Source organism: Equus caballus, chromosome 26 (assembly GCF_041296265.1).
Source record: "Equus caballus isolate H_3958 breed thoroughbred chromosome 26, TB-T2T, whole genome shotgun sequence".
NCBI lineage: Eukaryota > Metazoa > Chordata > Mammalia > Perissodactyla > Equidae > Equus > Equus caballus.
Window position 1 is genome coordinate 42,745,510 of NC_091709.1, and position 26,236 is coordinate 42,771,745.

At 43.9% G+C, this 26,236-nt stretch overlaps 1 protein-coding gene across 1 annotated transcript in view; it reads left to right on the plus strand.

Annotated features, from left to right (window-relative positions):
- The window catches only part of PCP4 (Purkinje cell protein 4), a 54,292-nt gene that overhangs the window by 18,053 nt on the left and 10,003 nt on the right, over positions 1–26,236 (plus strand). The window contains exon 2 of the mRNA XM_005606157.4: positions 9,102–9,153. Coding sequence (XP_005606214.1) covers positions 9,102–9,153 — 52 coding nt within the window. The remainder of the gene's footprint in view (positions 1–9,101; positions 9,154–26,236) is intronic.

Here is a 26,236-nt window from a genome sequence, read left to right on the forward strand (position 1 = left end):
ATTCCATCCCTCTTTTTTTAAGCAACTATTTTTTTTTTTTTTTAAACCCTTTTAGCTGAAATTCTCTTTGACATTAGTTTCTACACCTTTAGGGATTAAATTCGTGGAGTTTTTAGCGTTCAATTTTCAGAATGTAACTAGGAGAGTTATAGACCATTTAAAAATATCAGTGGCAAGAAATTAAACCTATTCTGTCCTTATCACAAAATGTGGGCATAAAGGCTCTTCTGCTCTTCAGACAAATTCAGAGGCCGATCTGGAAGAAGGCTTTAATGAGGTGTCTTTGATGTTCCTGAGAAACCACTCCTTTAGTGATTGCACTGGCCCCGGGGAGTCCTCCACGACCTGCTGCCGACCCAGCTGTTCCTCCCATTTCGCTGTGCTGTCGCCGTGGTCTCGCTTCTCTGTTCGTTTAAAGTCTGATATTTCATTGAAGAGACTCCCCATCCTTCGTCAATAAAACATTAAATATAATGCTATGGAAACACCTCTTTTTGTTTCTTTATAAAAACGATGATCAAAGGAATGCACAGAACAAACGCTGAGAAGGGAGGACTGAGGTCTTTGGGGATGGTTCCCCATCTTGATGTCACTCCCATGCAGAGGAGTCATTCTGCAGAGAGCACGCAATATCCAAAACTCATGGTCCCCAAGTGCAGTCTACGCCAAAGACATGCAGATTTGTGCTTTTCCTCCTATTTATGACCCATCTGAGGAACTGCATGTCACGATGCTACCATTTCAGGGGCTCTAGAAACTCTGAAACCGTTAGGAATCCGAATATCAGTATGCAACAGCATGAAAGGAAGACAGCACCACAGAGAAAAATAACTTAAGAGAAAATGCGTCACCAGGGCGTACATGACATTAAGTGGTTCTTTCTAACAAGGGCTTCCAAGCCACCTTGGGAAGGAGATGGATTTTTCTTTCCTTCTTTGGCCAAATCTCTGCAACTACTTGGTAGACAGAGTCCAACAGAGACCAGGGATTGGAAACAGAGGGCAAAATGCTAAAAAGCACCTCGAAACAAGTACTTTCCATGCAAGCTCTGTGGCCTAGTGGTTAAGTTTGGTGGGCTCCATTTTGGCAGCCCAGGTTTGGATCCCTGGGGTGGACCTACACCACTCATCTGTTAGTGGCCATGCCCTGGCCAAGTCTCCCATAAAAGAAAAGGAAAAAAGAGGAAGATTGGCAACGGATGTTGGTTCAAGGCGAATCTTCCTCAGCAAAAGAAAGAAAACAAAAACAAGTACTTTCTCTTTCCCTTTTCTTGATACAGAGATGCTGCCCACTTGATATTGTTGAATAACGCCTCTTCTAGAAAACACTGGAATTGATGGCAGGGAGAGCACCCCTGCTGGGTGCCAGGTCCCTACATATGGCAGTAGAAGCCAGAGGTTATCATCTCTCATCTTTCCTTCTCAAAGGGAGGGAATGGAGACTCTGAGAAGGGATTTCCCCAGCAAAGTGCAGCTATTTGGGGTGCTGTGACTCACGCTCTTCCCTCAAGATGTGGACAGTCCTCCTTGACCCCCACCCACCCCTGTATGAATTGGGCGCCCCTTGCCCATGCCTCTGATCTTAGTCATGTTGGGTCAGTCTTAGCCACTGTATTGAGATGATTGACTTAGTCTCTGTCCCTTCAGGTTGTGAACCAACCCCCAAGTCAGAGAATGTGCCCATCTCCTGGCACCGGCAGGGCCCAGCCCAGTGCCTGGCTCATGGAAGGACAAGGAAACAGGGAGTCCAGGAACGAGTCAGCCCTCCCCACCTCGGTTGACTCTGGACCTCTGTCTGACACTGAATCTGTGACCCTCACTGCAGATGGTTTTGTACATTGGTGAATGTACCTTATCCTAATAATCAGAGACCAGAGTCCTGTAAGTGGGGAATTTTCCTTGTGTTGCAGCTGTGAGAGGCTGACTTCCGGAGTGCAAGGAGCCTGTTTCGCCTCCATCCCTGTTGTCTTGAGAATGGGGCTGTGAAGAAATGCCTCTATGAGCCAAAGGCTTCTGTGGGGTTCCTTTGTTCTTTTTCCCCTGTAGACCTGGCTCCACGAGGGTCATCTTTTCTCCAGTGTTGCCAAAGAAAATGCATGCACAGAGCTCTACCCAATATTTGGTGGCAAAATGCATGGGTCTCTTGGGAAGATGGGAGAAGAAGGAATGGAGAGTTGGTGGGAGCCCGGGCATCTTGGAGATGACCTGGGGCTTGTACTGCTTCAAAAGGCTCTTTGTTCCCAAGCCCTAAGGGGGTTTTGGAAGTGGTGACCCTTCAGTCGAGTCATATCTCACCAAATTAAAAACCAAACCAAGTTCTTGCTGAATACAGATTTATCCACTTAAGTGCTATAGGTGCGGATTCAGAAAATATTCCTGGACTGTCATTTGTACCCCAAATTTCACCTGCTGGAATTCATTTCAAGTTTCATTCTCTTAAACCTTCTGAAATGAAAAATAAATATCTTTTAACAGGAGCTTGTGTTTCATCCTAAAGATGGAACAACGTGTGCTGGCTGAATGATTTTCCAAGTAGACATAATCTGTCCGGTGTTCTGAGTTTGCATTAATGAGGAAGCGGGTTTTGGTAATTCGGTTTCATACACAAAATATGATTGGCATACCCAATTTTATGGATATCAACAGCAAAGTAAGAAAGATGGGTCCCTCCACTACAGTGTTCTAGAAATTGTATAATAAAAACTCACAAATGACAGTGCGAATTCGTAACCTACAGTCATGGCCCATGAGAAAGCTGCAAAGACTGTATTAGAATAATTTTCTAAATCCTTGAAATTACTTGACTTCTTGACTCTTTTACTTGCTTTGGGGAAACATGTGATCAGTGCCTGGTGGAGCTGCACGGGAGCCTGAGGCAGAGGGAAACATTAGTAATACCGAGCGAGCCTGTCTTTACATAAAATGGGGATATTTTGTTTATCGTGACTTTTTGCAGTACTTTGATTTGCTAAAATATTACATTAAAATATTATTTATCTCTTTTCAGCTTTATTGAGGTATAATTGATGAATAGAATTGTAATATTCTTAATGTGTGCGATGTGATGATTCCATGTACGTATAAATCGTGAAAGCAGTCCCACCATCCAGTTAATTAACAGATCCATCACCTCATGTACTTTTTTTGGTGAGAACACTTCGGTTCCACTCTCTTAGCAAATTTCTGTTATATAACACAGAGTTATCAACTATAGTCACCACCTTACACATTAGCTCCTCAGACCTTATTCATCTTATAACTGGAAGTTTGTACCCTTTGACCAGCCTCTCCCCATTCTCCGACCCCCAGCCCCTGGCAACCACCATTCTACTCTCTGTTTCTGTGAATTCGACTTTTTTTTTCAGGTTCCACATGTAATTGATCCCATACAGCATCTGTCTTGACTAATGAGTTTCTTGGTCCCCTTAAACTTTGTGCCTGAGGTGCATGCCTCACTTTCCTTATCCCATGGTGACTACTCCAAGAACGCTAAGATTTTGTAACAGATTTCGTAAGGAGAAGAGTGGGCTGAGAAGTAATCGAGTCACTCATTTTCTAAGGGAAGTGCAAGCCTTGCGACGAACACGGGGGAAGGTTGTTTTTGAGTCTGTTTGTGATGGTCTGGATCCCAGGACGCTTTAGGCAAGCCGATTCTGTTAAGACATAGGTGTTTCTGATGTGTGTACAGCCTCTAGATGTAGCGAAGACGTGGTCAGAATGCCTCAATGTCTACTGTCAGCTCAAAGTACAGGAAGAAATGGATCCTAAACCAGTTACTTACTAGAAAGTTGGGGTGGCCTGTTGCACTAGTGGAGTATCTAATTTGATGAGATTGCCTATGATTTTGCAGCTTGGTTGAAAAACGTCACCCAGCCAAATTTATGTGCTGAACAGGATACCTCTCACGTGTCACTTCAGATCCTATCACTGAGGACCTCTGTGGGTGGCCAGCTTGGAGTGGACTCCACGGACTTCAGGCAGGTGTGAAATGACAGCATGTCACCACCTGCCCATGCCTTGCATCCCCACCTGTCCACCTCCAGCCCTGGGGCTTCTTCCTTGTCTCTAGGCAGGTGCCAGGTGGGAGACATTGCCCAGTCTAGAATCATCCAGAATTAATGGTCCTCGGTGCCTATCTTAGAACAGCGAGAGGCAGGAACTGGTGGATACCTCATTCATCCTCTCCCACCTGGGAGTCTGTCCTCAGACACAGTCTGCACAGCTCTCAGAGGGTGGACCATCAGCGTCCCGATGTGCCTGGCAATGCTAGCTTGGTGATGAATCCTCTCGTTGGCTCTCTCTCTCATCCCTGCTTCCATCCTTTCTCCCTCATTCCTGGCATTGCCTTCTCTGACAAAGTTGTAGCACAAGCAGCATTTGCCTCATGCTCTGCTTTTGGGGAAACCAAACTAAGACATATTCTTTGTTATTTTCCTAAGCCACGGGTGCAACAGGACTGTCAGGAAAAATGACTTCAAAAACTATACCTTTAAATACCAGTCTTGCCTTTTTATAGATACTTGGCATGTATCAGATTATCAGAAGGAACTATCATCTACTCAGTCTTTATTTAGGTTCCTTTTAATTGGAGGTTTATTAAATTCTGAAGTGCTCTCTTTTCATTAGTTAACCTCACTGAGGAAGCAAACCTCCCTTGTGAGACACTTGCCAAGTGTTTGAAGGTTGAGAACTCAAGCAAGGCCCCTTCCTATGGTGATTCTGCCTTCCTCCCTCAGATTTCCTCACTGCTGCCCAACAGATTCCACAGCAGGCATGCAAGCCAGCAGCCTGTGCCAGAGCAGAAGCTTATGTTAATGCTGCGATTTTAACTTCTTGTATTGCGTCCTTAGATGGGTATTTGGCATTTCCTAATGGTGAAATGGGGACAATATAGAAAGAGGGAATTTTGAGGAAAATGTGTGTATGTTCTAATGAACATGGTAGTTTTCTTATTTGTGATCATAAGGTAGATTGAGAGGAATACACTCCCTCACACAGGACTCTCTGCTCCTTAAAGATGTCTTGGGGATGATGACAGGGCCAGTGTCTTGATGTGTTTGAAGAGGAAACGCCAGTGTGCCTGAGGAGGATTGGTGTAGAGCTGGCTTGGGCAATAGCAATGCTGATTTCAGACGGCCGAAGAAGAACGGGACTGGTATTCTTCTAGACACTTAGGAGCACGTAGAAAAAGGTGCTGTGTCTGTGGTGGGACAAGGTGTCACGGAGGGTCCCAAATAGGAGTGTTTTATGAATGTGAAGTCGTTAGGGTGGGGGTGGGGCTGGAGTTGACCAAGAGAGTTGAGAGCATCTGTGCCAAGTGCCTTCGCAAGAGGCAGACAGTGAGAATCACAGCGACATTCTCCTGGCAGTGGAATTATGAGAACTTCTGGCTCTGGTTTCGTTGGTGTTGAAACTGATGCTGATATTTTTGCCTCTACTTGCTCCCCCATCAAAGAAAAAATAAACAAAAGCCCATATATTCAACCACTGCTATTCTTAGAGGCCATGACAAGTGACTTTCTAGATTGGTCTGAAAATATTGAGGCAAATTTCTGCTCATAAAATGATACTGAATGCCACACGCAGGAAGCTCTCAAATACACTTGTGCTTGGGTTTCTAGATAATTCTGACAGTATATTCGATACCTCTGCATTAACCTGGTAATTGTGCCTGTGTCTATTTGGTCAGAGAGAGCTTTTCCTGCTTTCTGCATACCCTGATACGTTACGTTGTTTTGATATGTAAACTGAGTGACACACTGGTGGAATTCATGATATCATTGCATCATTTGTGAAATTCCTAGGAAAGAGCTCAGAATTCCAAAATCTTATGCCAGAGTTTGTTCTGACGACAGTTCATCGTGCCGTTTTCCATTCACACTCCATCTTCTCATCAGTCCAATTAGAATAGATGGTATTCTTGAGGTGTGGCTATTTCTGTTCAGCAGGCAGCACGGGTTCTTAGGATGATGAGCTCATGGTTGGAGCTAATGGATGGAGGAGGCCAGCTCTTCTCTTATTTGGGATGAGAGTGGGAGGGGAAAAAAGGCAGCCTCTTCCCTCAGGGTGCTAACTTCTATCACCTCATGAAAAAGGACCTTTTCCTTACTGGACTTTTGGAGAACAACATCCAGCCATCCATCTATTTTAGCGCAGCCTAGCTCTGAGTTCTTGTGTTATTTACATTTAAAGAAGGATCTCACAGCAATTCTACCATCAAGCCCCGGACTCTTGGTTTGACTCCACTTCTTGTAAGTCAAGTGTCCTCAAAACTCTCAGCCTCCGGTGCTTATAAAGTCACAGTGACCTTCAGACAGGAGTCTCCCTAGCTATCACTCCCCATCTGCCTAGGGAGGCCCTCAGGAGGATGCTGGGAGATGCTCAGCTCAGTGGTTCCAAGGGAAGACTCCGGAGTCAGTGTCTTTGGGTTTGAGCTCTGGCTCTGCCACTTCCCAGCTGCAGGACCTTGAGCAAGCTCCTCTCTGTGCCTTAGGATACAACTGGATAGTGAGGCTGACGAGGATAATGGTGGGATCTACCTCATCAGGGATGTTGTCAGAATTCTTTGAGTTGGTGATGCCTGGGAGCACTTGGAGCATGTCTGGCCTCAGCACATGCGAATTGAGACCACACCCAAACCCCAGCCTGACTTAGACCCTCTTCATTTCCCGGTTCAAGGAAATTTCACCCACCATACCTGTTGTTAAAACAATCGTTTTACCACGACCATAGACCCCAGGGACAGGAAAGCTCTTGGATAATTCTCCACTGCTTTCGACCTTGCCTTAAAAATGTCACAAGGTCTCAAAGAATTATACAACCAGATGCTTTCAGTGACTAGTTCTTTCTTGTCAGGATCATTTTCTGATCCGAGACACCTTCTCCTTATGACATCTATCAGCTTCATTTTGCCTCCATCAAATAAGAGCTGACACAAAAACCCTGTCTTAGAAATCCTGAAAGAATGACTCCTTTTTCTCCCCTGTGCACATTTCATTTTGGTTTTACTCAGGTTTCTAAAAAGTGATCTTTTATGGAACGAAGTATTCATGACATTTGAAAGGTGTCAATGTTCAAGGTATTCAAAGACAGAGGGGTTGAGTGTGTGCCTGTTTTGCACTTGTATTCCATTTAATTTGACTTTATTCAACTCTAAAACACTGTCCTTTTATTCCATGGAATCTGCCGTTTTTGTCTGAGCCATCTATGAATTACGTGGGGAACGATGGAGACCCCTGGAGAAGTTCAGCCGCCCACAGCTGCTGTGTCACTAGCTCGATCCTCCACAATGCTGGTCAGATTTCCATAGAGTGCAGGGAACTTACAAGCTTTGTGTTTGAAAAAGGAGACACCGCAATAAGCACAGGCAAGAAGAAAAGGGCCTTTTTGACTTGCAAATCTACTATATTTAAGAAATGTGTAATTTGTTTAAATCAAGACGCAGTTTATTACAGGTTGAGTGCTTTAGATAACGATGTCATGATATGGGGACCTAAACGGAGTTTGTCGAAGAACAGCTGATGTTTGGCTAAGGTCTGGAAACTTCTCCCCCCATGGGAACACATGGGCAGATCTGGCATTCTGAAAATCAAGATGTCCCAAATTAAATATGAAGAAGGAACCCACGTTTATCTAATGTTTCCAATTTGTTGCCTTTCTTTCCACTTTCTGCTGGAGAGGAGTGGTCTTTCTTCTCATAACGGTGCAAAGCACCCCATTGACCTGGTGGGTGTTTGCGCATCGAATTCACTGGGACAGTGCTTGTGTGTGTGTGTGTACATGTGTATGGTGGGGTTGGTAATAAAAGGGAGACTTGACTTTGCCTCTCTCTTGGATTATCATCTACCCAAGGCAATAAGCGTATACAGGGAGGGTTAACTTTGTTAACATAAGTCTATATCATTCATCCTATCACTTAGACTAAGCAGAACCTGGAAGCAAGATTTTCCCAGACAATCATCTACCATTAATCAAGGGTTGACTAAAGACCTGGGAATTTCTCATGACAACACTGAACACTGATGGGAACTGATTATTATTTTTTTGATGTTGTTTTTAGGCTGAAGTCCTAGACCCGAATATAAATTTTGAGGGCATCTTTATCCCTTAGTGGGAGTCACCTGCAGTGATTTTCTCCTTGTTCAGTGCTCTGTGTCTCTTTCCAAGATCTCATTCAGATAGTTATGTAACAATGACAATTCCTGAAAAACACTGACCTCTGGGCAAAAATGTCTAGTCTCCAGTCTTGACTGTGCCACCAATTAGCTACATGACCTTGGACAAATCAGGCTCCCTGCCTGGCCTCATTTTCTTCACCTGAGAGTTAGAGACTTTACAGTCTCTTCAATATTTTCAACTTGAAGCTTATTTTCTGAAAATGACCAGAAAATTGAACTGAAAAAATACTTCTCTCTCAAAGGACTAGAGCAATTCTGAACATCATGTTATTTAAAGACAGTAGCTGGATAAGCTTTGAGGAAACATGCTTATATGTTTACACGTGTAATGCATTCATACAGTTCCCCAGACCTCACATTCAGAGAACCTTGCCCAAAGGTTCAAGTGGAACCATAAAATACTCATACTTCTGGTCAACCTGGTAAAATGAAAATGTACAAGATGGGCATAAACAATGACAGAAAAATAACTCAGTAATAGCAGAAACTCTACAAATACAAATTTTTTTTAGTTGATTAAAATTTATTTAAAAATAAGACATTGGACATAGTGATTGGAATAAGAATATAGCAGGGAAATGGCCAACATTGACAAAGGTGACAGTTCTGATCTTCTCACAATTGGTATGAACCCTTGGCTGTTTCCTTCATACTTTAGATGAGGTTATGCTCCGTAGACAACAGTCTCTAATTTCTCTTGTGACTGGTGAACTGCGTTCATCGAGCAGTGGATAATGGATGAGGGTGGCAGTCTGTGCAATTTCAGTTTATCCTTTCTTTGGTTGATCCTTTCCTAGTTTATGAGCACCATGCCTTAACTATCTGAGCTAAAGTAACAGAGAACTTGATATAGTGCAAGACACAAAAAGAAACCTGAGTATATTTGATAACAATTTCCTTCTTTTCTTTTTTTTCCTGCCTTTAGCGACAAGGTGCTGGGGCAACCAACGGAAAAGACAAGACATCTGGTGAAAATGGTAAGACGACATGAATAGTCCAAGCACTTACCTTTTCCCATCTGTAGTCTTGAGCACCTGGTAGCTGTGGATCGTGCCTTCCACTCAAACCAGCCTACTGTACGCGTCTGTGCTCAGCTTAGAGAGGAATTTAGTCATGCACAGTGAGCACCGTGGTCTGGTTTTACAAAGAAAACTGAGCTAGCTAAATACAGTGGTAAGAACAGTTTTCCTCCCGAAGGAGGACTCCCATTTTGGGCAACATGATAATTACAATGCAAATATAGTTCTCTGCTTTCTTCATTAGGGTTGGTGAGAATCATCTGAGTTGTTGTGAGGATAAAATGAGATCAAATGAGATAGGTGCTTTGAAAACTGTGAAGTGCTCAACTCCTGGAGGGAGGTTTTAAAACGTGCTTCAGCCCTCCCTGGTACACAGAGCACAGTGCTGGTCCCAGGGGAGGTGCTAGATGAGGGAGTGTCACTGTTGCGATTCACCAGCAAACCAAAGTATGTTGTAGAGAGCAGATCATTTGAATCCTGTCTTTCTGGTCTCCACCACTCCCTTGAATTGTAGGAATGATCATCCAATATTATGGATGGGGAAACTGAGGCTTGAGTGGAGGAGGTGGGAAGTGACCAGGAACGGGAAGAGCATGGGCCTTGAAGGAGACAGAGCTGGGTGTGAGCCCAGCTCCCCAACTTTAGCTGTTGTGATGGAGGCTGGCTCGTAATAATGGAAAATCCCTGGTAAGTGCTGGGGACGACAGTTATGATCTGGTGAGGTTAGCTTCTGGGTGCTCTCACTTTTTGTTAATTACAAAATGAACTCACCTTTTGTGAAAAACTACTCCTGCTTCCAACTGGATGGAATTTATGCTAGTGCCTACTCATCCAATTGTGCATAATGCCCATCTCACACACTAGCCGTAAAAATTCCTTAGGGGCCTGAAAACCACTTTGGATCCTCTGTTGTGACTCTGAGCTGAGGCCTGAGCAAGACTCATGTACTAGAATGTTCCTCTCTGCTGCACTCATCTTTGGCCTCCTGACACACCCACCCATTTTGGGCCATCCTATTGGGCAGGGTCAGTGTGGTGACCTCTAGGGTGAAAAGTTATCACATCAATAAGTAGGGGGTTGGTGCCTAAGAATGTCCTGATCAGAGCTGGAGAGGGGAAGGTGCGGAAGGAAATAAGTTCTTTCACAATGCTCAGGGCTCTTCCTGTCTTCACTGTGTGAGTTGGGGTCAGTGTGGACCATTGGCAAGGAGGTCAGAAAGCAGAGGAGGAGCAAAGTTAGAGATGCTCAAACAGAGAAGGATGGTCTGCCATATGGGAGACTCCCAATTTTCCTGGTTCATAGATTCGTATCCATCTCTCCATTGGAGTTCATTTCCACTGAGCCTCACAACCTTAGAACTGTGGGGTTTTATAGTCAAAGATCCTCTAATGCAGTAGTTCCCACACTTTTTTGCTCTCACAACTTCTTTCCGTTCTTAAAAATTCTCAAAGACCCCAAAGAACTTTTTTTTGTGTTGGTTATATCTACTGACATTTCCCATCTTAGAAATTAAAGTGGAGAAATTTTAAAAAGGTTTACTTATTAATTCATTAAAAATAAAGCGATGAACCTAGGACATAACTTAAGTAACATATTTAAGTGAACAGTAATTATATTTTCCAAAGCAAAAAAAAAAATATTTCCTGAAAAGGGTGGCAATGTTTTACATTTTTGCAAATCTCTTCAGTGTCTGGCTTATAGAAGGCAGCTGCTCTGCATTCAGTCTGTTGTGCTGTCATATGGTGTGTGGCCCCTGGAAAATTCCACTGTGCACTCGTCAGAGAATGAGATTTTAAAAAGCAAATGATACCTTAGTGCTATAAAAAATAATTTTGATCTTGCAGGCTCCCTCAAAGAAGGGAGGCACCCCAAGGGTACCTGGTCCCTACTCTGAGAACTGCTGCTCTCGTGTAACTCCTGTGTCACACACAAGGAGCCTGGAGTCTGAAGATAGGCAGAGTGGTGGCCAAGACAGGACTAGATCCTTTGTGTTTGATGCCACTGCAACCTGGCTTTCCTCTGGGGTCCCAGAGCTCCTTCGAAGCATGTCTGCATGCTCAGTGCTGCGCACCAAACGGAATTATCAGTTATTACGGAAGATGCCACTTCCTGCCGTTCCAACGCATGAAAGTTCTTTCAGCTGAAAATCGGTCCACTCTAGTGAAAACTGAGTGTGTCTTTTCTGGAGTTATAAAAATTCATTGAAAGGAAAAATTAGAGATACTATGGATAAAACATTTCTTTATATAATTCTAGATGTTACAGGATGTTCACTTTTAAGTAGAAAAACGGATATTTAAAGTTAGAGATTATTTGCTAGTTACAGAATAATGGTGCTGTATAAATTCGAATTGTTATTAACATGTTGTACTTTAATTTCAGATAAAGCTGCTCATGTATGATATATGTACAAGATATTTTATTATAACATCAAATTTGTGCTTTTGCCTCCCAAACTGAACATAGACAAATGTCAATAACAACCCAAGAAAGGGTGGGGTAAATATGTCTAGAAGTGGTCTAAACGATGTCCTCCTAAAAATCTGAGTTGCTTAATTTCTTATTCCTAATTTCATCATATGAGAGGATCATCTTGGAATTTCTCTTGTAACCTATTACATTCCATTGAAATTCAAATTATTTTACTCTGCCATCACAGGTATCTAGAGAGACCTTTTATCTTAATGTATATTTCTTATTAATACAAATGGAGCTGCCTACATGCATTGAAGGATCAGGGACCCAGGAGAATAGAAATACAAAGCACAGAACATCAAAATGTTATGAGATTTGGATAGTAGTCAATTAATCTTAAAATGAACATTCCCAACTTTCATTAGTCATCTACAAATCAAAGTGTTCTTATTTCAGAGATTATAAATTTAGTTGAGGTCTCCATTTAACACTTCAAGCAATGAAGATTATGAGTGCCTTGAAATTCTAATTCAGATCACAGAAGACACAAGTCGGATGCATTAAAACTCCAGAGGGATCTAAATTTTGGAGGTCTGCCATAATTTTATTGTACTAAACGTTATCTCAAGAGGGCCATTGGCTTGGAATCTGGGCTCTTGTGATTCCAAGATTTATTTTTTTTGTTGTTGTTCCCATGGTAATTGTTGATGTGAAATATGACATTTATCCACTCCGTATCCAGAACACCCCTGAAATCCTCTTTCCTCTCCAGGACACCAACCTCTGGATACACAACTCAGCAAATCCAGATGTTCTTCATCTTATCTGCAACATGGAGACAGCTTTTTCAGAACTATTGGGGTCATTATTATTTTTTAGTTGAAAACGAATTCATTAGAATCTTGGGGGTTTAGAGATTTTCATTCCTATACGAACAAAGAACCTTCATTATTTGATTAGTTTAGGCCAAGAACTTCATTTGTTTCTTGATATAATGCCCTATTTGAGTGAAACAGTAGTTTACAGCTCCAGTTACAATTCAGGTGCCACATTAAATTCAAACATGTTTATAAATACAGACACAACCATCTGAATCTAGATTATTCGCCACCAATTACCAATTTGGACACAACCAAAAGATTTTTTTGTACGACAATAGTTTTGCCAGATATCTTGATCCATATCTTGCTACTTGCTCAGAGAGACTCCAAGAGTTAAATTTCTTTATTGACGTACAAAAATAGGAAAATATTGGAAGGAGAGTTGCTGCTGGGAGGCTTCCAATCCGAAGGAAAGATTTATGAGTAATAAAGCTCTGATGGAGCTTCTTTGCAGAGCTTGGAGGCTTACCCAAGCTAAATTGAATTTCTAAAACTGGAATGGATTTCTCTCGACTTAGTGGGCTGTGATACATTTGTTTCGAAAAAATCTGTCTTTGGAGGTGAAAGGCATATGCACATACCTGATAAAAGAGTTCTCTCCACCCCAGGCTGGGGGTAAATGCCCAGGAGGAAGGTATTGTCCTGCACTGCCTGTGGGCCTCACCACAGTTGTAGTTTCTTTGAGATGTGAGTAGCTGAGCAAAAACTCAGGTACCATGTTTGAATGGGTGGGTGTGCCCCTTCTCGGGGAAAGCGGTTGTGGCTTGAGAAATTCTAGTAGGTGTGGGGATATGCTAGGAGCACTTAAGATTTAGCTTGCTTTGATATGATTATATGATTGCCAGCGATGAATAAGATAGATGTCATAGTACTGGGTATTCTCCTCTCCTTGTTTTGAATAAAACCAAAACCATAGAAATTTAAGTTTATGTCACCTTTGCATTTTGCAGGCACATACACACACATGCACACACATGCACACACACACACACACTATAGTTTTATTTTTCTGCTGTTGAGTAGGTGGAGAGAGAAATTGACTAAGAATCATCTGCATTCATAGACAGATAGATATATACACTACCATTAATCTGACATGATTTTTCAAATAAGAAATAAAATTCAAATATTTATTCCCAAAGCACTTTATGCGCTGCCTGCCACCTCCCACTGCCTTGGCTCCAGATCACCCAGTGGACATCAAAGTTTTCTTTTGGTGTTTTTGGTGCATGATGATCTTTCAATACCTACAAATTGACTTGGGCATATTTTGCCTAGGATGCTATCTCCTCTCCTTGGTGTGCGGAAGTGTGTGGAGTGAGGTCTTGTTTGCGAGGGTGGAAGATCAGCCTGGAGTAAGAAGGTACTGATGGTGCCAGTGGGAACAAAGGGTGATGGTGTGCTCATCATGGCACCCAAGAGAGAAGGTCGATTCCGGCAGGGGGTGCTGCCTGGCTACTCCTGTTCCTCGTGACAGGAAGATTGGGATGAAAGGCAGGAGGAAGAAATACTGTTGCTGGAAAGGCTACAGAGGCATCCTGGTCTGCAACTGCCCAAAGCGGTGGTGAGATTGGTTCTGCTTCAGATACGGGAAGTGATAGATCAGAGTTTGAGGACGGATAGAGAGAAGCCTGCAGCCTGCAATTTAGACCTGTGGCATTCCGACCGGCTGCTGTGTGCAGGGGTGTGGAAGCCAAGGAATGTGAAGCTATGCTCCACACTGAGGATCTAGTATGCCGATTCTGCACAGTTCCCAACAGGAGTTTGAGTGGAAACTTACCAGGCTAAGGTAAGCCTCCTTGAAAAGGGAGAGCGATCACTTAGAATGTGGAGCTGCAACGTGTTTCGGAAATATGCTGCTCCAAACTGTCACAGACTGTACCGGGCTGTGGGAAAGCACCTCCCCAAAGTTATCAGTCTCTCAGGTGTGCAACCATTCCCAGACCAGAAAGCGATAAATCAGTTTCCTGCTGGAGCCACAAAACCACAAGGTGCACAAGGCCCAGAATTTCCCCGAACTGAAACATAGTGAATGCTGGCATGAATGCCACACATACGCGAGGCTTTCAAGGTGAAAGATCAAATGACTCTGGCCTCCATCTGGGCTTGCTTGGCTTTTTCTTTCCTTTTTCTGTATTTGAAGCAGTCAGAAAAAAAGTTTCAGAACAAGAACGGGTGAAATGCTAACACGGCCTTCAGATATTACTAGCAGGATACTTTCTTTGCGCTGTCAGCTTTGAACACCCTAAAGCATGTGTATCCCAGAACGAAGAGACGGAGACATGAGGCAGCTTCTGATATTGACCCAGATGGAGAAGGCATGAAATTGGAATTGCTTATTAAGCCAGGCCTGTAAACCATGAGGGTCTTCACGCAAAGCTGGTCAATGGGTGATACTGTTCAATGAGCGAATCGATTCTTTGTGGAGGTTATTTGAGGGGTTAGTGCTGACTGGGAATTTATTACTGTCCATCTCAGTTATAAGAGTGATTACTTTTTGCCCTTCAGCTTGAGCACTATAATAACTTCCATGTGCAAGTGATGCCTTGGATAAATACAGTGTTTCTAACCCACTGTTTTTGGAGTAAACATGCTCGAAGCATTGTCAATAGAGGTGGGGATTTGTACTTGCTCCCAGGTATAATTCTCTACATCTGTATACATTTGCATAGTTTAAAATGCCCTCAGGCACAATCTTTTGATCCATTCTGTGGCAGACTTGGGAGGTGAGTAAGGAGTCCATGCCACGCAAAGTTCCTCCGGAAGTCAGGTGATTTGCCCAAGGTCACATAAATAAGAGGAGGAAAGTTTTGTTCATCTGGCTGCCGTTCAAACACACCAGCTGTCTCCACTTACACTGTCTCCTGAGTTCTCTCTTGACTGGGGGTCTTGTTTGTAAACTGGCCACTTGGGTGGGCTGAGGTCTGAGCCCATGGAACAGACTGAGGTTAACAGCCCTACATCTTGGCCAAGCTGAAACCGTAGTTTCAGCAACACCATTATCTCATCACTTTAGTTAACTAGCCTCTGCCAAATTCGTGCGATCTCAGATTAATTCCTGGGACAGCCATATTACTTTTCAAAATTAAACATTGAAGCAGTATTCTAATTTATGAGCTTATCCATATTTTTCCTTCTCTTTCTCCCTTCATGCCCCCCTCCCTCCCTCCCCGCCTTCCTGTCTTCCTTCTTCCCATCCTTCCCTCTTTCTTCTGGAGATTGAATATTGGATAACTTTAGATGAGCTGAAGACAGAATTTTGTTGCATATCATATGGAGAAGGCCAACATGGCTTAGTGAAAAGCTCAAGTTATAGATTGTGCTAAAAGAATTGCCATTTTAGATCTTTTTAAGCCTATGAAGTAGTTGGTACCAGGAAAACTGCCATCCTTCTATCCTTTTGGGATGCTGCCCCAATCAGGAGATAGGAATGTTTCATATTCTGCTTATCAATTATTTGTATGGAAATAATATTTCTCAAGTGCTTGAAAACACTTTGCTCTTTTAAGAAAGTGAAATGCTCACAATTTTATTTATAGAATTAATTTGCACAGCAAGCAGCTTTTCAGAAGAGAGAACCGACTTGAATTTCAGCCTGGGCTGCATGATAAGGTGGTGGAAGTTTGCAGGTTTCATATTAGTGGGATCCATCTGTGACGACAAAGGCACGCAGAGATGCTAATGTTCCCTCTTGGGAAAGGATGTTTTTGGGACATAGAATGGGCCGAATTGTCTTCAGAGACTGGACCTCGCTCCCAGGCCAGATCTGCTTTCTCAGCCACGTTGCGAAGGGAAAAGGAAGGCTTGCTGTCCCTGTAAAGGTCTCCCAGGGCGTCCTCAGAGCAACCACAGAACTCGCTTCGACCCTGAAGGCAGAATTCTCCCCAGATCTCCCAAGAAAGCTCTCTGCGAGCCGAGCGGTTCTGGAACACAGCTTTGGGGAGAGCACCTGGGGGCAGTTGTGAGCTTATGTAAATTCCGTTCAACACTATTGATTGGTTTCTTCCAGCATGGTTCATCAGTAAGGAGTGGGATTTTCTGATCAATACTAATTAATTGTGATGATTTGGCTCAGTTTGGGCTATTCAATCAAGAAACAGCTATTTTGCTCCAAGTACAATTTTTCGTTTTCTCTTAAGTGGGCTTCTCCTTGTTTTCAGGAAGTGACCAGTTTTCGTTAATTTAGGCCAGCTGAGAACAGATGCGCTCTGAATCCTCTTTTTAAGAGTTACTTCAAAATGTGATAGTAGGTTCTGTTGGCTCCATGCTAAAACCTAGTCTAGCCTACTGCTGCATCATTCTCCACAAAGGACAGGGCTGGCTATATCAGTTGTAGGGTCAAGGCAATAATGAAAACATGGGCCCTTGATAAAAAAATTATTAAGCAGATCATTAAATCAAGTCCAGGTCCTTCTGAGTGTGGGGCCTGCACATATTCCTGTCCCAAAGCCGGCCTGTGAAGATGCTACATTTAAACTTCCTTTTTTTTTTTTAAAGAAGTAAACAGACATCATTCACGGCACAGTACATTTTTTTCCCACCATTTTCTAAACTGATATCCTGGTTTAAGCACAGCAGATAGATAATTGGAAACTTTTTGGTGTAAAAAGTTAATTTGAATCTAGTTAATTTTCCAAATAAGGGATGTAAAACTTCCCTGTTCTTTATATTTTTTTCTTACTTTTTAATGGACTTGGCGAATATTCCTGGATCACTTCGTATATTGGTTGTAAAGTGCGATATCTGGTTTTGGATCATACTTTGTAGAGGATTAAAGATGGCTACACAGCCTTTGGCCCGAGGGGAGGGAGTTCTAAGTCGCCTCCTCTTGCATGGGGCAGGCTGTAAGTCCTTACACCGAGAGCACGCAGCAGAGAGGATGCATGTGAGTTCCTGGGCTGGACCTTAAGACACTGGCCCCTTCTACTTTTCCCTCTGGGAATGCTTACTCTGGGAGAAGCCAGTTGCCACTTAAGAAGTCCAACTACCTTGAAACCATCACACTGTAAGGAAGCCGGAGCTAGCCACGTGGAGCAGCCACTAGCAGAGAGGTTCAACCAGTCAGCAACGTGCCAGCTTTCCCAGCCAGGCTGGTGGACATGTGGGTGAAGATGCTCCAGGTGACTCCAGCCCCAGGGCCATCTGGCTGCGACAACACGGGAGACTCCATGCCCGAAGTGCCCAGCTGAGCCCGCCAACCTATAGAACTGGGGGAGAGAGTACTCGTTCTTGTGTTTAAGCTGCTAAATTCTGGGGTAATTAGTTCCACAGCAGTAGTTAACTGGAACATACCTAAACCTCTTGTCTTGGCTAACCCATTGGTTGGTTCTCTTCTCATTCCACCCCTCCATCAGGTGCTTGCTGGATTGTTTCCTATTCTTTGCTGGTGAGAATGTTGTCTCTGCAGGATGCAGACCTGTAGGTCCTTAATCATCGGAAAAGGGATGTTACCGAACAGTATGGACGCTAGCTTTATTTTGCTTATTCATTCATTCAAGAAAATATTTACTAAGCACTTAACATGTGCTAGAGATTGTAATCTGAGCTGTGATGGAATATTTTAAAGAGCAATGCTGGGTGAGTAGAGTCCAAAGTCCTTAGTGACAAATGGATCAGTGATGGTCCAGGGAGGAAATGGGGGTACATTCCACCTGGGTAATTTGCAGAGAGTTAACTCCAAAGGGACCATTTGGGAAGGTGTGTGCAGGGTTTAGAGAAACCCACAAAGAATAGTGTAGCACCTCAGGCTAGCTATGGCAGGGCCAGAAGTGACACCCCAGAATCCAGAGCGGTGCCTCGTGGGGGGCAGTCTGACAGGAGCCGCGTTCTTCTATTGAGGGACATACCTGAGCTCCCAGCAATTTTGCAGGCTTTCAGGGTTGCCATATTTAGCAAACAAAAATACAGGTTGTTCAGTTATATTTCAATGTCCGATAAGCAAAGAAATTTTTAGTGTAAGTGTGTCCCATGGAGTATTGGGATATATTTATAGTAAACACTTTTTCATTGTTCATCTGAAACTTGAATTTAACTAAACAGTCAATATTTTATCTGGCAACCCTAGCAGAGAAGGAGAGAAGGGAATAAATACCCAGATCTCCCTCTTTCTGTCTTCTGATAGCCTCCAGTCCCACCCATTGGATGAACCCAACCAAAGCTGCAGCCCTGTGGTTGGGAAGAGCGGGCAAAGGGTGGGGAGGGAGTTGGAGGAGCCGAGGTGAACAATTGCATTGTATCTTGCTGTGTACTTCTCTCTCCTGGCCTTTGGGCCAGGTCACCCTAAGCCCCTCTCAGTCCCCCTAATTGAAAAATGTAGCCCATTGTACTGTAAGTGATTGCAGTCTGACAAAGACAAACGAGGGATGATTTTTGTATGCAAATTCTGGATTGGTTTCAGGAAAAAAAAAGAAAGAAAACAGTCCATCAATTACATCCTTTTATTTTAACTGTGCAGTGTCATCGGTTGGCTTAATATTTTTAAAGGAAGGAAAACTGTCAGGTCTATTTTTGAAAGATGATATATGTGACATTCTTAGAGCAATTAGGCTGTCCCCGTGAAGGTTAATGGGTGTTCTTGGAGGTCACCTCCAGTCCTCCTCAGGTGTCATTCAGGAGCAAAGGGAAGTGGTGAAAGATGGGATGGGAGGCACTGAGTTAGACTGCAGCCAGGCAGGGCGAAGGGGTGAGGGTGGAGCTGAGCTGCATGCATCCTAAGCTGGTCTTCAGGGAACCCTGTTGGAGCCCAGGCCAACTGCGAAATGGGGATGGGGGACAGAGCAGGCACAGATCCCCCCAGGAAGTCAGGCTTATCAGAGCAGGAAGGGACGGACAGCGGCTCCCAGCCTCCTGAGATGTGGGGCCTCAGGGACCAAACAAGGGTGGAGCGTGGTCAGGCACCCTCCAGTGATCTGGGGCTGGAAGCCACTCACCCACATGCCACAGCTTTCCAGAAAAGCTGCCTTCCTAGGGCCCACTGCATCTGTGGATGACTCACCCAGCTGCCCTGGGCCAGGACAGGTGGGGAGAAGGGGCTGCCCTTGACTCCAGGTGTTCCCGGAGAGGCCTGGAGTAGCGGCTTCCTGCCCCCGGTTGATGATGACGGATGCAGCCCTGAGCTTTCCCCAGCTAGCGTTTCAGATAGGAGATGCTACTGTTTGCCTTCACTGTCCTGGAGAGGCATCAAGGAACAGATTTGCTTCCATTTAGGTTCCTTTTGGATTGCTTAGTTTCAGAACCTTGAATGAAACTTCAAACTTGTGGCTTCAAGGTCAACTGCTCAAAAAATTATGAGACAGGACCCATCATCTCTTTCTTTTAATTAAGTACAAACCAGACCCCAAATTTCCATCTCTCCCCTTCCCCACGCAACCAGGGCAATTGTTCTTTTGGGTACTTGGTGAAGGTATTTCCCAAAGAAATGAGGATTTGAGCCCCTTCAATAGAAACGATACTTTGAAAGTTCAAGGGGGAAGAAGAGTAACCAATATGGTGGGATCATTGAATTTAAAAGGTAACTATTTATAAACTTCACTTTTTCCAGCATTAATGTGGAGTATTTACTATTACTTTTTTTTTTTTTTCCAGAAATTACCACTTGTCATGAGTGGGAAAGCTATGTGCATCTTACTAGATTTAGTTTAATAAGACATTTAAAAAATTATATTTTCCTTGAAGGCTACCCACTTCTTCCCAAAAACCTAACTAATAGCAGATGCTCCTAATCAACCCTCTGGGATTCCTTTGGGTCCTTAGCACAGTCGTCCTGATCAGGGTGCTACTTTCCTTTGTCCTGTTGGGATCTGGAATCGAGTCAACCATTGATCAGCTGAAATGTGCATTGATTTGATAGCCCCAGATGAGGGATAGGGGCGGAGGGAGAAATGGGGAGACAGCGATATGGCCTCCTTCACAAGGTTTATGAGAATGCTCCTTCCAGTAATTTATGATGATGCTAAATGGAAGCTAGCTGCTATTTTTGTGCTTGGCAAGTGGCTTCTTCAATATTTCTCAAGCACATTCTTCTCTCTCTACCGTTCCTCCATCCAGACCCTGACGATAATTGAAAATTGAACCGTGCTCCTGCGTTCATTTAGAAAGCAAAATCTGCTCAGATGTCAGAGAGATGCTTTCATGGCTAGGGGCTGAAGTGAGGGGAGTAATTCACACCCCTTCCATCACAATCAGCTCACAGACCCAAGTGCAATGGGCTGGACCTCTGTACATGGCAGAACTCATTTTCCACGGCACAGAGTTGCTAATGGTGCTCATCACAATGAGAGGATAGGTCTTCTCGCCTCCAACCTTTCTTAGATTTTGGGGTGTTGGAGTTTTCAATGCAAACATGAACCTTTTGGCAGTTTGAATTGATGTGTGCTCAGCAAAATTCAATTTCCCACCAGTCCATAAAGGATGCGTTTTTATAGTGTGCTGTAAAAATGGGCTGGGTGGTCAGAAATGGCCCTTGAAGATGCCGGTTGTAGATCATAATGCATTTTCTGGCCACGATAAGTGCTCTGAACTCCCAGGTGGTTGCCCTCCATAATTGTTTCCTAGGATTTTCAGAAGAAAACAGAGAAAGGTTTAGTGTCAAACTTTTGCTGTGTTCATCCATGGGTTTGCTGACTCCATGCAGCCCCCTCTGAGGTGCTTGGGCACTTGAGTGATGGATTTTGGGTTCTTTACCTTTTAGCTGTTTCCTCTGATTGTGGCAGCGCTGAGTCTGCTCCGCTGCGTAGTCTGGCAAGAAAACCAGGTCTGATTCTCAACTTGCTCATGAAGATAGGGGAGGGTGCATCCCCAAAGGTTCTTGTTCCTGCGGTTGTGTGGTTTGGCTGTTTGCTGGCGGTTCACCCACCGTGGATCGTTCCATCTCTTTGGGTCCCAATTCCTCATTGCGGGACGATGTCGTCTTCAGGCTCTGGTCTAATTTTGACACTTTGTGATTCTGTGGCTGTCTCTTTCCTGGGACACTATAGAGTATTTGACTTCTTTTGATTTTATTTCCTGCCCACATCAAGGGAATATTGCCTGTGAGTCCAAAGGAGAAATATGACGCTATTTCTTGGTGGAGGCAGTAGAGGGGAAAGAAGGTACAATGGACAGAATCTGAATAGGATTTCACCAGCTTTGAGCATGTGATAACAAGTAATATAACAATTTCAACAAAATGGGTGAAAATGGGAAAATTCATCCAATTTGTATCTGGACAAATTGTGTTTCCAACTAGCTGACTGCTGAACATGGAAAGAGGGCTTATCCTCCTGGACTTTTCCATGGCATGCGTTCAATTTTGCAATGAGGCTGCCCGGCCAGTGGCTGCCCTCCAGGCAAGGACAGGTGTAGACCCTACTCATCACAGGAACACAAAAGGGGTGGTTGGCCTCCCAGGCTGAAATGGGCACACCTGCATGCATAAAGAGGCTGCTGTCCGCTCTCCCTCACCCCTGAAATTAAATTGTTACTGCAATTCTGCAGCCAGAAGGTGCTCCAATCTTATTTTGAAACTTTATGACCATTTCACTTGTGGGCCTAGGAAACGCCAGCTGGTACCATGCATGATTGGAATTGTGTGTGAGTTTGCCCATGTGTACCCTCTCCAGCCCCACGGCAATTGAATCTTGACTTACAGTTATTTCTTGAAAATGTCTCATTTGCATTTTCTATAAATCCAGCCCATAACACCTTAAATTATGGCAATGCACAGAGGAGTTGAAGTACAATTTTGAAATTATGGGCCAGATTAGTGGGTGGAAGGCTTGAACAGCGTCTCAGAAGGCATTGTGCACTACCTGCAGATAAGATGTTCAGCCGTATTCGGTTCACACATCTCAAAGTTGAACAAAACCATAAAATCTTGCCAATTACATATCTGGGCTGGAATTAGCCTCCTAGGTCATCCTGGTCATTCACAGCGGGCAAAATATAACCCTCTGGTGTATATTTCCTCAGTTCAGCTTAAAATGGCTTTAGCGAAAGGTCAGACGCCACCACTCCGGGGAACGCTTCCATTCTCTAATAGACTGATGTTAGACATTTTTTTTTTGTAACATTCTATCTAAATTGGTTTCCCCATCACTTTCTTGACATCAGTCTCTATTAATGCTCTCTTGAGTTACAGCAACCAAAAATGGATATTTTATCACTGTCTAACTTTTTGATCTACACAGAAATTCTTCTACTGTCTCTGTTGATAATTAAAATCCTCCAAGGGGTGATATTTCAGCGCTGGTTCTTTGAAACATTCTGTGTGTGTGTGTGTGTTTTTAAAACTATTTCAAAACTGAATAATTTTGGGTCACGTTGCTTGACACTGGAAATTTCTCTGTTTTTGGAATTCTTGACATAAATACACCCTGCTTTATTTTTGGTCTGTAAGAACTTCCAGAAGAGGGGTGCTTTGATGGCCTGCACAAAGGGCAGGGGACTTGCTGTCTTGTCACAGTGTCACATAAAAGGCCCTGGTTAGACAGTAGTGATGATTCATTGAACCAAGCACAGCCCACATCTGGATTCTCCCCAGGTATTCACCCACTGAACCAGTAGGAGTGACGGCTGGAGCATCAGGATCTTTCCACTACCTGAGAAAGCACTTCTTGTTCCATTTCTTGCTGGGATTAGTTGTCCTAACATTATTATTAAATGATTCTTAAAACTAAAACTGGAACTCTAATGTTAGCTAGTCCTTCTGGGTCTGGGGCTTTCTATGTGGCCCAGCTACATAGTCCAGAAAGCACATAACTTTATTCCTTCTTGGGTATTTGATTTTATTCTCTTTTTACAAATATGTGAAACCATCTTCCTGATGAGTAGAATAATAAAACCCAAAGTTTCAAATGCCTTGCCTCTAAAAAGCTATTTCCAACAAACCAGCAAGTCCTTGGCCATGAGCTCTTAAGATAGTGTCATTTAAAAAAAGCAAGTGGAAGCCATGTGTCTTTGCCTCAAACATACCAGAAGGATATGGAAGACTGAGGCTGTGGGATCAGGAAAGCAGAGTGCATGAAGTTTAAATCCACAGGCTGGCAGTTCCTGGAACCCAATGCACATCTTTGTTTATGCATAAGTACACATTTGCGAACAGCGGCACGTAGCTCTGTGCAGAACCCATCCCCATCCTTAGGACATTCCGACACGCAACGCTTGCTCATATTGGGAACGTTTGAAGGGTATTTTAAAGTATGGGAAGTCAAGGATGAATGTAGTCTTGTCTATTTCTGCCCCTCTTTTTCTTGTTGCACATAAAAAGTGTGAGAACGCAGAGAAGCACATGATGCAGGGCTAGATGGGGAATCGAGGTTGGTGGCAGCCTCGAGTTTGAGATTTTGAGCAGTAACGGGCATTAGTCAGCCCAGCTGCAGTGGGATCTGGCTCTGGCTTTGCTTCACAGACCCCCTTTCAAGGCATCACTCAAAGATTTACGCCGAAAGTCAAATTCTGTATACACAGCAGACGCATCTGCCCAATAGTCTTGTGCATCTAAGAAAGCTTGTAATCCTTGAAAATCCACAAATGAAAATGCCTGTCCGTCTGGATTAAAGGCACAGGGCTGAAAAGCCAGAGTGGGAATGTGCCCGGTGAGATAACACAGCCCCTCGGCTTAGCTGCTGGCGGGGCTCCAGGAAGAATGCAGAAACATCTGCCCAGCTGAAGCTGGACGCTGGCACACGGCTGGAGAGAGGCATCTTTAATCAGGCAGCACCACAGAGAGCAGGGAAGGAGGAGAAGCCTGCAGCCCCAAAGTCTGCAAAGAGCTCTGGTCCCTTCCTGGCGTGCATGTAATGATTTTGCAATCCACGCTGCTGTTTGCCTTCCAAGTCGTTCTCGAAGCTTGATTATTCACCCCATAGAGCCCAGGGCTTGTCTGCCCTTTGGTCTTTCTCCTCCTTCTGCACTGAGTCTTGGGACACCTTCCATTTGCCTGAGCTGTTACTTTTCCCCTTTAAAGTCAGACTGTCTAGAATGATGGGGGTGGGGAGCTAGAAACTCAATGAGTGCAAGTCAGGTTTTCTATATTAATTAGGCGAATCTCCTCCTTGGAGGTTCCTTGAAGATGTCCTGTAATTATGATTGCATTGGACTTTTCTTTCTATTTAAAACTGGGCAATTTTACAAAATTCTCTATGGTGGTGAAAATTTCAGAGTTTAATCCTTTAAAATTGTTAGTTTGAAGTTTAGAAGCTAGATGCGAAAGGGAGTTCAAGAAGTTTCCACCCTTCTGAAATAGTAAAACCGAGTAACATAAAAGAAAGGAAAAAACTCAAATTATTGCAAATTCTGAAAGGAAGAAAAAAATGGACCTGGAGCAGAATGAAGGGAGTTGGCTAAAACTTGATTAGGGAAAACTCCCGCCAAGGAGGAGCTGTGTGTTGCTTATGTTTGTTTCCTATATTTTCAAGCCCTTGGAAAGCTACATACTTTCAAACGTTGGAAGGAGAAGGGTGTGGAGGGAGAAGCTGATGCGCCACGAGAAGAAAAAGATCATATGATGGCTGGCGAAGGTTACCAAATATGCAGGAATCATTTCTGTGAAAAAATGGAGATTTTTAAAGCATTAAGCGCTATGAAAAATGACCATCCATGTCAGACATTTAACAGCCATATATATAGCAGAAGAAAAAGTGTATAGTTAAGGGTGGGGTGGGGTAGGGATAAAGCCATGGAATTTTCATTCTTTCCATGTGCTCAGAAGAAGAAAGAAACATTTGGGATGTGATTCTCGCTTCTGATAGGGTTCTTATTTATCTACTTTCCTTCAACTTATTCTCCAGCAAGAACTAAAGAATTTTCTATGCAAATAAAATGAAAGCCTGCTGTCTGATCCCTAAACTCATGGGGACATCCCTTTCCTTATGTGACATCCCTCTCTTCCTCCAGCCCCCTGTAAATTAGGCGTGCCTGTGGGACGTGGTGGCCCAGACAACAGAATCCACTCTTGCTAGGTTCAGTAGAAAGGGATTTATTACAGGGTGTCTGTGCCTTACAGAATTTCTGGGAGGCAGAGAACCCAGCCTGGACCGTGCAGGGCCAGGAAGAGCGCATGAGAAGCGCTCAACCACACGGCAGGTCTTTCCAGCAGAAGCTCCGCGGCTGCTACTGCCTCCTGGCACATGGCACAGCGGCTGTCCCTGTGGCTGCCCCAGAGACCCAATGCCTCTGCCTCCGTGCTTGGCAGAGGTGGATCTTCCTGTGTGTGCTTGCCAGCCTTGGCACTCCCTTCTGCCTTCTCAGATCCTGCCACAGTGCCCCCTCCTGGCTGACCCTCAGCCTGGGCTGCCACTGAATTCCGCTCCCAGGACATCTGGGAATGGGTTTGTCCAGCTTCTCAGCATCGGTGGTGGAGGAAGGAGCTGGAAGGAGAGGGTCTTGGGTGAGTCAGTCTGTGCATCATGAGCTCAGATATTAATCCTTGATTTGTAATTGCTCTTTACACATTACAAAGCCGGCCGGTGCATGTTCTCTGCTGGTCTCTCTAAGCATCTTGAGAGAGAACCAAGCCTTGATTCCTTATCATCCCCATTTCAAACACGGGAGGATTTGAACCTCAGAAAAGCAAATCTGACCACACTCAATCAGCCATAGCTTGAATTTGAGCCTTCCTTTTGAAGCTGATTCTGATCATACCTCATCTGCCTGTCTTTCTTTTTTTTTTTTCCTGGAAGATGTAGGCATTTTGACAAGTGTCATGGATTGAATTGTGTACCCCCCTTAAATTCATATATTGAAACCCTAACCCCTAGTCCTTCAGA